This window comes from Heterodontus francisci, chromosome 43 (genome assembly GCF_036365525.1).
Source record: "Heterodontus francisci isolate sHetFra1 chromosome 43, sHetFra1.hap1, whole genome shotgun sequence".
NCBI lineage: Eukaryota > Metazoa > Chordata > Chondrichthyes > Heterodontiformes > Heterodontidae > Heterodontus > Heterodontus francisci.
In genome coordinates, this window is record NC_090413.1 from 12,934,995 (window position 1) to 12,947,219 (window position 12,225).

At 48.9% G+C, this 12,225-nt stretch overlaps 1 protein-coding gene across 1 annotated transcript; it reads left to right on the plus strand.

Annotated features, from left to right (window-relative positions):
* Positions 1-736: 736 nt before the first annotated feature.
* On the plus strand, positions 737-10,698 carry ndufb7 (NADH:ubiquinone oxidoreductase subunit B7). The gene is made up of 3 exons (XM_068020912.1): positions 737-914; positions 8,808-8,976; positions 10,467-10,698. Exons 1-3 carry the CDS (start codon positions 803-805, stop codon positions 10,549-10,551), a joined length of 366 nt encoding a protein of 121 aa, XP_067877013.1. The 5' UTR covers positions 737-802; the 3' UTR covers positions 10,552-10,698.
* The last annotated feature ends 1,527 nt before the right edge of the window (positions 10,699-12,225 follow it).

Here is a 12,225-nt window from a genome sequence, read left to right on the forward strand (position 1 = left end):
CAACAGTACCCCAGCACCCACTGTACCCAGGGCAACAGTACCTCAGCACACACTGTACCCGGGGCAACAGTACCCCAGCACACACTGTACCCGGGGCAACAGTACCCCAGCACACACTGTACCCGGGGCAACAGTACCCCAGCACACACTGGACGAATGGGATGCGAGCCCAAAACAGGAGATAAAATCAGTGCTGGATAAAGAAGTTTATGTTGATTGAGATCATTCCCAGTGTCTCAGGTCACACTCTGATTTTCATTCAGTTAATAAATAGCCCGGGTTTCCGTGGGATCTCCAGCTGCTGAACGAGGGCACAGCGTTGCTCGGAGCCCCGCTCCGAGAGACCTCCGCCCCGCACTATCAGGGCGGCCGACCACCGCAACGAAACTTCCGCCCCGCACTATCATGACGGCCGAGCCCCGCTCCGAGAGACTTCCGCCCCGCACTATCATGACGGCCGAGCCCCGCTCCGAGAGACTTCCGCCCCGCACTATCATGACGGCCGAGCCCCGCTCCGAGAGACTTCCGTCCCGCACTATCATGACGGCCGAGCCCCGCTCCGAGAGACTTCCGCCCCGCACTATCATGACGGCCGAGCCCCGCTCCGAGTGACTTCCGCCCCGCCCTATTAGGGCGGCCGAGAGACTTCCGCCCCGCACTATCATGCCGGCCAACGCTTTACGTCAGCGGTGTTTACGCTCCGCCCACCCCGGCGAGTGCTCGCGCAGCCTCGCCCCGGAAGTGTGGGCCGCCCGTGTTCATATCCGGGTGGCGGTGGGTGACCCTGAGGCTGCAGCCAGCCATGGGGGCACATTTGGCGCGGCGATACCTGACGGAGCCGGACATTGAGCCCGACCCTGACAGCATCCCCAGCTTCCCACCCGACCTGGGCTTCCCGGAGCGGCAGCAGCGCGGTGAGTATCCGGGGAACTCCGGCTGGAGGGGCTGTCACCATCTGACTGGGCTACTCAGTCCGTGGCGTTGCTCGGATGGAGCGACCCTGGGCGGGAGGAGAGGTTGGGGTTGGGAATCACACACAGGCATCCCATAATATAGTATTCTGTTGCTGAGTGAGGACTCAGGCATCCCATGATACGTCCCAAACTGGAGTATGCAGCAAGGTCTGGGACCCCAACCAAACCTGCCTTGTAAACAAACTGGAAATGGTTCAGAAACATGCAGCAGGGGTGGGCTTCACGACTATCCTGGAACATCCAGTGTTATGTCCATGTTGGTCTCCCTGGAGTGGCCAACACAACACAGCTGCGTAGACTTGCACTGTTCCAGAAAGCAGATCAGTGTGAGGTTCCTATTGATATTCCACCATATGTTAACCAAGCAGCCCGCTACAGGAGGGGAAAGCACAATACTTACGGATGGGCAACAAATGCTGGCCTTGCCAGCGATGCCAACATTCCATGAAAGAATTAAAAAAAACTCTGCTTCTCCTAAGTCGCACATGAGTATATTTCAACAGCTTCATACCCAATAGCATAAGAGACTGAAATAGCCTCCTCCAGAAATAACTAACCAAACCACTTTGCAAGTGTTTAAAGCCTACATGGAATAGGGGAAACAAGAACAAATTAGTGTAAGGCAAGTGCATAGCACGAAAGTCACACCACCTCTGGATGATGATGCTGCATAGCGATGTCCAGTTACTATTCTGAGGATAAAGCCTCCATTTGCTGAGAGACAACTGTCGGGAAACAGCTAAAACTTGTATTTATATATCACTTTTAACATAATAAGACATCACAAGGAGTATCACAGAAGCATTACAAATTATGACACTGAGCCGCATAAGGCGATATTAGGGCAAACGACCAAAAGCTTGGTCAAAGAGGTAGGTTTTAAGGAGGGTCTTAGAGGTCGAGAGACAGAGAGGTGTAGGGAGGGCTTGGGGCCTCGGCAGCTGAAGGCATGGCTACCAATGGTTGAGTGATTTTCAAGAGGCTGGAATTAGGGTGCAGATATCTCAGAGGGTTGTGGGGCTGGAGGAAATTACAGAGATAGGGAGGGGGAAGAGGCCATGGTGAGATTTGAAAACAAGGACAAAAATTTTAAAATCAAGACATTGCTTGACCTGGAGCCAATGTAGGTCAGTGAGCACAGGGGTGATAGAGGAATGGGACTTGGTGTGAATTAAAACACAGGCAGCAGAGTTTTGGATGACCTCAAGTTTATGAAGGGTACAATGTAGGAGGCCAGTCAGGAGTGCTTTGGGATAGTCAAGTCTACAGGTAGAGATCGATAGATTTCTAGAAATCTAAAGATGTCAAGGGATATGGGAATAGTGTGGGAAAATGGCATTGAGGTAGATGATCAGCCATGATCTAGTTGAGGGGCTGAGTGGCTTACTCCTGCTCCTAATTTGTATGTAACAATGGCATGAATGAGGGAATCAGAAGCAGATGAGCTGAAATGGGGTGAAGTCAGGCAATGTTGATAAGGTGGTCTTAATAGTGGCACAAATGTGCAGTCAGAAGCTCGTCTCGAGGTCAGATATGACACCATGATTGCAAATAGACTGATTTCATCTCAGACTGTTGCCAGGGGGTGGAATGTCGGTAGCTAGGGAACGGAGTTTGGAGCATGGTCCAAAAACAATGGTTTTGGTCTTCCCTATATTTAATTGGAGAAAATTTCTGCTCATCCAGTACTGGATGTTGGATAAGCAGTCTGGTAAGTTATCAACAGTGGAGGAGTCGACAGTGGAGGTTGTGAGGTAGAGCTGGGTGTCATCAGTGTAGATGTGAAAACTAATGCTGTGTTTTCAGATAATGGTGCCAAGGGGCAGTTTGTATATGAGAAATGGGAGGGGGCTAAGGATAGATCCTTGGGGGACACCAGAGGTAACAGTGCAGGAGTGGGAAGAGAAGCAATTGCAAATGATTCTCTGGTTATGATTAGGTAGATAAGAATGGAACCAGGTGAGAGCAGTCCCACCCAGCTGCACGACAGTGGAGAGGTGTTGGAGTGGTCAACCGTATCGAAGTCTGCAGACAGATGGAAAGGGACGAGGAGGGAAAGTTTACCTTTGTCATAGTCACACTGGAGGCATCCCATAATAATGCAGCTTCTGTTGCTGAGTGGGGACTGTCAGGCATTCTATAATGGAGCATGTGGTTGCTAAGTGACCGCTGTCCTTGCTGTTACTGGATTAGACGCTGTGTCAGTTTCAGGTTGCAGATCAGTAACTTTCAGCCTGTGGTAACAGGCTTTATACTACATTAAATATAACAATGCCTGTGATCTGTAAACATCTTACGGCCCAATTCCTGACTCCCTGTGCAACGCTGGTTACAGCTTTATTTTTTAAGCTGATGGGGTCAGTGAGGGTGTATAGCCCTGGTACAGCCCTTCACAGAGAAAACAGAATTAAATTCCTGGCTTAGTGAATGTTTGCAGGAGGTAACAAACAAATAACTGGTCCACCAGCCAAAAATTAGTATGTGATCCCAGAGTGTGTGATATACCAGAACTCAACAACAACTTGCTTGTACACAGGAAAGCACCAAAACCATCCCGAACCTCAGACAAAAATTGACTGAGCCAAAAAAGGAAATATTAGGACAGGTGACCGAAAGCTTGGTCAAAGAGTTTTGACTTTGTTCAGTTTTAAGGCACATCTTAAAGGAGGAGAGAGAGGTGGTCTTAGATATGGGACTTAAAACTAAAAAGGGAGGGGACAGGTGAAGGGAGATTTAGAAATTTAAAGAGAAAAGCCGAGGCAATAGAGCAGCGTAGCGATTTAGGTAAAGACAAGCAGAGTGCGACAGGAAGGGACAGAGATTAATGGTAATAGTACAGTAATAGTAATGGTAATGAAAGGCACATTTCAACATGGTGGCTCCTCCTCAGAGCCCTTTCCTATCCTGAGTGGTGTGAAACAGGGCTGTGTTCTCGCACCCACACTTTTTGGGATTTTCTTCTCCCTGCTGCTTTCACATGCGTTCAAGTCCTCTGAAGAAGGAATTTTCCTCCACACAAGATCAGGGGGCAGGTTGTTCAACCTTGCCCGTCTAAGAGCGAAGTCCAAAGTACGGAAAGTCCTCATCAGGGAACTCCTCTTTGCTGACGATGCTGCTTTAACGTCTCACACCGAAGAGTGCCTGCAGAGTCTCATCGACAGGTTTGCGGCTGCCTGCAATGAATTTGGCCTAACCATCAGCCTCAAGAAAACAAACATCATGGGGCAGGACATCAGAAATGCTCCATCCATCAATATTGGCGACCACACTCTGGAAGTGGTTCAAGAGTTCACCTACCTAGGCTCAACTATCACCAGTAACCTGTCTCTAGATGCAGAAATCAACAAGCGCATGGGAAAGGCTTCCACTGCTATGTCCAGACTGGCCAAGAGAGTGTGGGAAAATGGCGCACTGACACGGAACACAAAAGTCCGAGTGTATCAGGCCTGTGTCCTCAGTACCTTGCTCTATGGCAGCGAGGCCTGGACAACGTATGTCAGCCAAGAGCGACGTCTCAATTCATTCCATCTTCGCTGCCTCCGGAGAATACTTGGCATCAGGTGGCAGGACCGTATCTCCAACACAGAAGTCCTCGAGGCGGCCAACATCCCCAGCTTGTACACACTACTGAGTCAGCGGCGCTTGAGATGGCTTGGCCATGTGAGCCGCATGGAAGATGGCAGGATCCCCAAAGACACATTGTACAGCGAGCTCGCCACTGGTATCAGACCCACCGGCCGTCCATGTCTCCGCTATAAAGACGTCTGCAAACGCGACATGAAATCCTGTGACATTGATCACAAGTCGTGGGAGTCAGTTGCCAGCGTTCGCCAGAGCTGGCGGGCAGCCATAAAGACGGGGCTAAAATGTGGCGAGTCGAAGAGACTTAGTAGTTGGCAGGAAAAAAGACAGAGACGCAAGGGGAGAGCCAACTGTGCAACAGCCCTGACAAACAAATTTCTCTGCAGCACCTGTGGAAGAGCCTGTCACTCTAAAATTGGCCTTTATAGCCACTCCAGGCGCTGCTTAACAAACCACTGACCACCTCCAGGCGCGTATCCATTGTCTCTCGAGATAAGGAGGCCCAAAAGAAACAGCGAGTAAGGTCCATGCAAAAATAATTAAAGGCTCTTGTTATGAATGCTTTATGCATTCAGATAGACAAACTAGCAGCACAAATAGAGATAAATGAATTTGATATAATTGGCATTGCAGAGACATGTTTACAAGGTGACCAAGGTTGGGAAATAAATATTTCAGGGTGCACAACATTTTAAAAAGACAGGTAGCATCGAAAAGATGGAGGAATAGCCTTGATATTAAAGGAACCCTATCATGGTCCCGGGAGGGAGGAGAAGCGGTGAGAGCAGAAGTGTGGGAAATGTGACAGATAGGGTTGAGGGCCCTGTCAACCAAGGTGGGGGGGAATCCTCGGTTGAGGAAAAAGGAAGACATATCGGAAGCACTAGTATGTAATGTTGCATCATCAGAACAGATCTGACACAGATGGAGAAACTGGGAAAATGGAATGGAGTCTCTACAGGAAGCGGGATGTGAGAAAGTGTAGTCAAGGTAGCAATAGGAGTCCATGGGTATATAGTGGATATTTGTTGTCCGCCTATCCCCAGAAATGGAGATAGGGAAATCAAGGAAGGGAAGAGAAGAGTCGAAGATGGACCATGTGAAGGTGAGAGAAGGGTGGAAATTGGAAGCAATGTTGATGACATTTTCCAGTTCAGGGTGAGAGCAGGAAACGGCACCGATACAGTCATCAATATACTGGAAGAAGAGGTGAGAGGATGTCCTAAGTAGGACTGGAACAAGGCATGTACCACATCTCCAACAAAAGGGCAGGCATAGCTAGGACTCATCAGGTATCCACAGCAACACCTTTTATTTGGAGGAAGTGAGTGGAGTTGAAGGAGAAGTTGTTCAATGTGAGAATTAGTTCAGCCAGGCGGAGGAGGGCAGTGGTGGATGGGGACTGGTTCGGCCTCTGTTCAAGGAAGCAGCGGAGAGCCCTCAAACCGTCCTGGAGGTGTAGGGGATTTGGTGTCCACGGTGAATAGGAGACGGTGAGGACCTGGAAACTGTTAAAGTGATGGAGGGCATCGGAAGAGTCATGGATGTAGGTGGGAAGAGACTGGACAAGGGGATTGAAAATATTGTCGAGATAGGAAAAAATCAGTTCAGTGGGACAGGAACAGGCTGAATTGATGGGTCTATCAGGGAAGTCCTGTTTGTGGATCTTGGGAAGGAGGTAGAAGTGAGCTGTCGGAGGACTGAGGTTGGAGGCCTTGGAGGGAAGATCTCCAGAGGAGATGAGGGGAGGTTCTGGAGACAATAGCTCAATATTTGGTGGTGGGATCATGGTCTTGGGAGTAGTTAGGAGGAAGTGCTGGAGGGTTGGCATTCAGCCTCTGTAAGTCAGAGGTTGAGACACCAGACAGTAAGGGCACCATCCTTGTCAGCAATGATGGCGGGGTTGGAACTGGGAGAACGGAATGCAGCATGTTCAGAGGGAGAGGGGTTAGAGTGAGTGAGGGGAGCGGAGAAATTGCGATGGCCCATGTCATGTTGGCAGTTCTCAATGACAGTTGCACCCATTCACTGGGTGGAGAATGCTGGCGCTGCTTTTTGGAGCATTTTGTGCCCAGTATCTTGTGCGGCCAGTGGGGTTTCAGTGGAACACAGCTGTGGAATTCACAGACTGAAATTTTTTTCCAGAGTGTCAGCCTCGGCTTGGAGTTAGAGGTCGAGGTTCAAGCCTCACTCCAGGATCCGAAGACGCAATCTAACATCTTGCACTTAAACAGCGCCTTTCACATCCTCAGGATGTTGGAAAGTGCTTCACAGCCAATAGCCAATGAACCATTTTTGAAATGTAGTCACCGTTGTAATGTAGGAAATGTCAGCCAGTTTGTGCACAGTGAGATCCCACAAACAGGAATGGGTAATGACCAAGTCATCTGATTTTTACTGCTGTTGGCTGCGCGATAAATATTGGCCAGAACACCTGGGAGAGCAGGCCTATTTATATTTGACATACTGCCATGGGATCTTTTACTTCCACCTGAGAGGGCAGATGGTGCCCTGGCTGAATATCTCATTTGAAAGATGGCAGCTCCGACAGTACTGCGCGAGAGGGTCAGCCTAGATTTTGTGCTCAAGTCTGTGGAGCAGGGCATGAAGCTCGGACTCTGAGGGAAGAGAGCTACCCACTGAGGCACGACCGACACTTCAGTGAATGCTGCATTTTTGGAAAACATTGGCCCAAATTTTGAGGTCGGGGGTGAAAGCTGCCCTCAAAGACTTGACGGGCTTTACAACAAAGACTTCTTGTCACTGGGCATTTGTGCCAGTATAACGCCCTGTGAGTAGGGCAAGAAGCAACGAGGTGCTTCAACTGAGGCACACAGGGTTCAAATCCGGAAGTATAAATTAGATTTAAATGTTTACTGAAAGTGAAATAAAGATTGGGAAATACGGATGAGATTAACAGGGAGATAGGAGACACCGAAAATATATTTTACTTTGTAAAAAAATCTCCAATGCTAATCTTCTGAGGGAATGAGACTCCACACTTGTAAAATTATCTTTTCAGGGCCAGCGAAGCTTTTCAGTAATTACCACTTATCATGCGGTTTAAAAGATCACTTACTCCTGAATGTACTAGTCCAAACCTTTAGGGTTACTGCAGTCCATCTTGTATATGGGGCACACCGCTGCCACTGTGCCTGGTGGTAGAGGGAGTGAATGTTGAAGGTGGTGGATGGGGTGTCAATCAAGCGGGTTGCTTTGTCCTGGATGTTGTTGGAGCTGCACCCATCCAGGCAAGTGGAGAGTATTCCATCACACTCCTCACTTGTGCCTTGTAGATGTTGGACAGGCTTTGGGGAGTCAGGAGGTGAGTTACTTGCAGAATTCCCAGCCTCTGACCTGCTCTTGTAGCCACAGTATTTATGTGGCTGGTCCAGTTCAGTTTCTGGTCAATGGTAACTCCAGGATGTTAATGATGGTCAATTCAGCAATGGTGATGATGTTGAATGTCTATGTTCTTATGTAACACTCCTGCCCTTTATAAAACATGACAGCCACATTGACGTGAACATCACAGGAGGTCAACTAGTTATCCTAATTGTCAGCAACGATGTGGAAAAAAGCAATTTGGAAGTAGAAATGCTGATTGACAGTGTTCTGTGAGGAGCAGAAATTCTGTAACGGGAGTTAATCGGAAGAGAATTTGTTTTTAACTGCTTTTGTTGCCTCCAGATTCGACTACTCCAATACTGTTCTGGCCGCCTTCCCACCTTGCACTCTCTGTGATCTTTGGGCTCATCCAAAACTCTACACCAAGCCTCGTTCATGCATTCCCTCCCCCCCCCCCCCCCACCACCGTGCTAGCTGAGCTACATTGGCTTCCTGTCCGACAGTGCCTCGGTTTTAAAATTCTCTTCCTTGTTTTCAAATCCCTCTGTGGCTTGCCCGTGCCTATCTCTGTAATCTCCTCCAGCCCCACAACCCAGGAGACATCACTCTTCCCATTCAGGTCTCTTGTGCATCGCATATTTTAATCACTCCACTAATGGTAGCCGTGCCTTCTGCTGTCTGGACCCTGTTTGGAATTCCCTCCCTAAACCTCTCCACCTTTCTCACTTTAGCCCACCCTATCCTAATATTGTTTTGTTTTTTGATAATGCTCCTTTAAAGTACCTTGGGGATGTTTTACCACATTAAAGGTGCTATATAAATGCAAGTTGTTAAGTAGAATTGTTTGCCTGGGATTTAATATAGTGACTGTGTGTGTGTGTCTCTCTCTCTCTCTCTCTTAAGTGATGATTGCCACACAGCAGGAGATGAATGATGCTCAGTTGCCCCTCAGTCAGCGAGATTACTGCGCACATCACCTCATCAAGTACCTGAAGTGTAAGCGGGACATGTGGCCCAACTTCCTGGAGTGTAAACACGAGCGTCACGACTGGGATCACTGCGAGCACGAGGAGTAAGAGTTCACCTTTGCGCGCTGTGCTTGGGATGGTGGGTGGTCTGACTGACCCACTGAACCTAGTTTAAACTCTCCTCAGTCATGAGTTGGTTGATAACAGTGGCCAGAGCTGAGCCACAGGCATTGGAAAAGCTCCCGCTTTGTTCCCAGGTCTCTGTCCAGTCCGCTGAGGCGTTGGCAGGCCCTACGCCTGCCTTCAGTATTCCGACTGAGCCAGCGTATAACATTCAGCCAGGCCTTCCCTTAGTGGATTGTTAGATTGTGACAGCCAGATCCAGTTTGGTGGTGGTCATGCCCTCACCCCAGCCATAGTGGAATATCTGTCAGTACTTGGGTTCCAAATCCGTGTGAAGGAAGTTCTCTTTGTACAGGGTAGCAGAGGGCTGCCAACACCTTTGCAACTATAGCGAGTCAGTATGTTCAGGATAGGAAGTGAGGGGGAAATGGAAGAAGTGATGCAGGATTTATAATTTGAACAAACGAGGAGCAATTCACTAAACCATAGAGGTAAAGATCAAATCAGAGCAGAATGCTCGATCAGAAGCTCTGAGATGGGGTTCTGCTCCACAGTTTCTGTTGCATCCTGTCCATAGTGGTAACTGCCCTGAGGACTGGGCAGCATTGAACTGCACTCTTTCATGCACACTGTTCCGCTATGGTGAGGTCGAGCTCTACGTGTCTACAGTTCCCAGGAGGCACTGTTTGAAACCTTTGATTTTCCTTCTGTCAGCTGGCGGTGGTCTTGGAGCAACTGATATTTGTTGGGTGCTCAGATTCCATTTGTGCCACGACTTGGTGTAAAACCTGCAATGTAACGGGGCCTTTTGGGTCTCCCTACGTGCGCAGGTCTGTGCTAATGCTGCCTTTCTCTCTGCCTTACAAGGGGGCTGAGCGGGAGGTCTGCGTTGACTGGTTCACCTTAGTACAATGCATCAGTGGAACTGCATGGTAAAGCAGCAGGGACAAGGGCAAAAATCAAATTTGGTTCTCTCCACCCCCGTCACTTGTCTGAAGGTCTGGAATACCCCATTGTCTGACACTTGTGTACCAATAATCTGGGTTTAAAGAAGGTTTTGGGTTCAAGTCTCCCTCCAGAGACTTGAGCAGAACAATCTAGGCTGACAGTTCCAGTTCAGTACTGAGGGAGTGTTGAACTGTTGCAAGTGCCATCTTTTAGATGTGATGTTAAATCAAGGCTCTGTTTGCCCTCACAGGCAGATGTAAAAGATCCCACAGCACGATCTTGAACAAGAGCACAGGCGTTCTCCATGGTGGACTGGTTATCACTATTTCCTAAAGATTAATTTGCTCACTTACCTCAATTGTGGAATCTTGCTGTGCTTATTTCAAAAGTGAGGAGCCCGGGGAAAGCAGTTCTGAGTCAGGTTTTTATCATTGGCTGAGGAATGAGTGTTTGTTTTTTAAAGCAGCCTTGAGCAGAGAATCGAGTCCAGCCCACTAACCTGCTGCTGTTCTCTCACTCCCAGTTACGTGATGCGTATGAAAGAGTACGAGAGGGAGAGGCGCCTGCTGATGAGGAAGAAGAAAATGGACGAGAGGCAGGCAGCATAACCAGTGTTCCTGGAGCTGCTGAGTAACATGTGGCTCTGTGCCCCTATCATGGGCCTGGAAGCGCCCAACTGCAATGTGCTGGTGAATTTTTTTGTATATAATTCTAACGTCTGCTGAAATCAATAAAATGTCCAGTTATAAACCTGACTTGTTGCTTTCAAACATTCTGTTTCCCCCCCCCCCCTGCTCCTGCCCCTGCCCAGGTCCCTCCGTCCCTGCCACACCATTCGCTAACACTTGTTTGCCTGACCATGCTTCATGTGCAGGTATAAAGGCCAAGTGTCAGTGAGCTGTTCATTCATGGAGGCCATCACAGCTGAACCCAGTCCTGTCTGTTTTGTGAATAATCATTGATGTGACAGCACAAGTGCCTGAATGAAAATCCCCCACTGTGGTGGATGCTGGATGCAAGTTACCCTCCACCGTGGCCGTAGGCTATGCCTCGGGAGCAGTGGGGGTAGCAATTTCTCCTCAGTCAGTCAATAGTGGGTTCTAATTCCACTCCGAAGACTTCAGCACAGAATAAAGGCTGGTGCTCCCGATGCATTACTAAGGGGCTGCTGCACTGTCAGAGGTACCATTTATTTCCCACCACTAATGCTTATCTGCTTATTATCATTGTGCTGTTTGTGGGATCTTGCTGTGCGTAGATTTGCCACCATATTTCCTAAATTACAACAATCACTGCACTTTATTGGCACTTGGGACATCCCAAGCTTATGAAAGGTGCCATTAAAAGTTGTCAGCCTTTTACGAGTTATAGAATCCAAAGTGCCTTTGCACCTGCTGCTACCCAGTGAAACTGATCAAACATACTCTGGGCGACAGGACAAAGCCTGTGATTGTCACACTCCGTAATGTAAGAAAAACCACAATCTTTCCCTCAGCTGCACAATCTTCATTGCTTTAACTACTCAATGTTGGGCTAAGATAAATAGCTGGAGAGAGAAAGGAAGATAGGATCTGTTGAAGTAAGGCAGGAGGAAGCTTCCAGTTTTTGGGGTGAAGCTTTAGAGGGAGCTTTACGCTGTGTCTAACCCTTTTTATGCCTCTTTCATTTTTGTCGAGGCCGTCTTTATTCCTTAGGCTACCTTTATATATATATATTTTAACTCAACTTTATAAAAAAACAGAACTCAAATAAAAATGTCATTTTCAGCATTGATGATGCACTCCAGCCCCTGCGGTGCCCATTGGTGGCGGAAGGCCTCAAACGTACCAGCAGACACCGCACGCTCCTTCTCCAGGGACATACAGGCACGAATGTAACCTCGGAAGGGGGCAGTGAATCAGGGTGGACGGACCCCCCCCCCCGCCAGCCCGCTGCCTGGACCTGGGCATTGCTGCCTTGGCCAGGCCCAGGAGCAGACCTCCTCCCAGCCCACTCCCCTCCTCACCGAATGCCCAAAGATCAGGAGCATGAAGATAAAGTGCAGCCAAAACTGGAGGAGCAGCCCCTGTAAATACTCGCGGAGGGGCTGCAACCTGACAATCGATATAAAGATGGAACACTAACTCGTCCAAGCTGCAGAAATTACAGGCGGCGTGCAAATCCATGAACCTGTTTAAAAGCCTATTGCACGGGACTGCCCTGTGCAGCACCCTCCACCCCAGGTCCCTGCTGTAAAGGGCGAGGACTCCTGCATAGCGAGACCGCCACCGGGGTTTCCACTC

Excerpts from the sequence above, each read along its gene's own strand:
- ndufb7 (XM_068020912.1), top strand. The coding sequence starts at position 803 with ATGGGGGCACATTTGGCGCGGCGATACCTGACGGAGCCGGACATTGAG. Across the intron at positions 915-8,807 it reads CCCGGAGCGGCAGCAGCGCG|TGATGATTGCCACACAGCAG; the intron begins GTGAGTATCCGG and ends CTCTCTCTTAAG. Across the intron at positions 8,977-10,466 it reads GATCACTGCGAGCACGAGGA|TTACGTGATGCGTATGAAAG; the intron begins GTAAGAGTTCAC and ends TCTCACTCCCAG.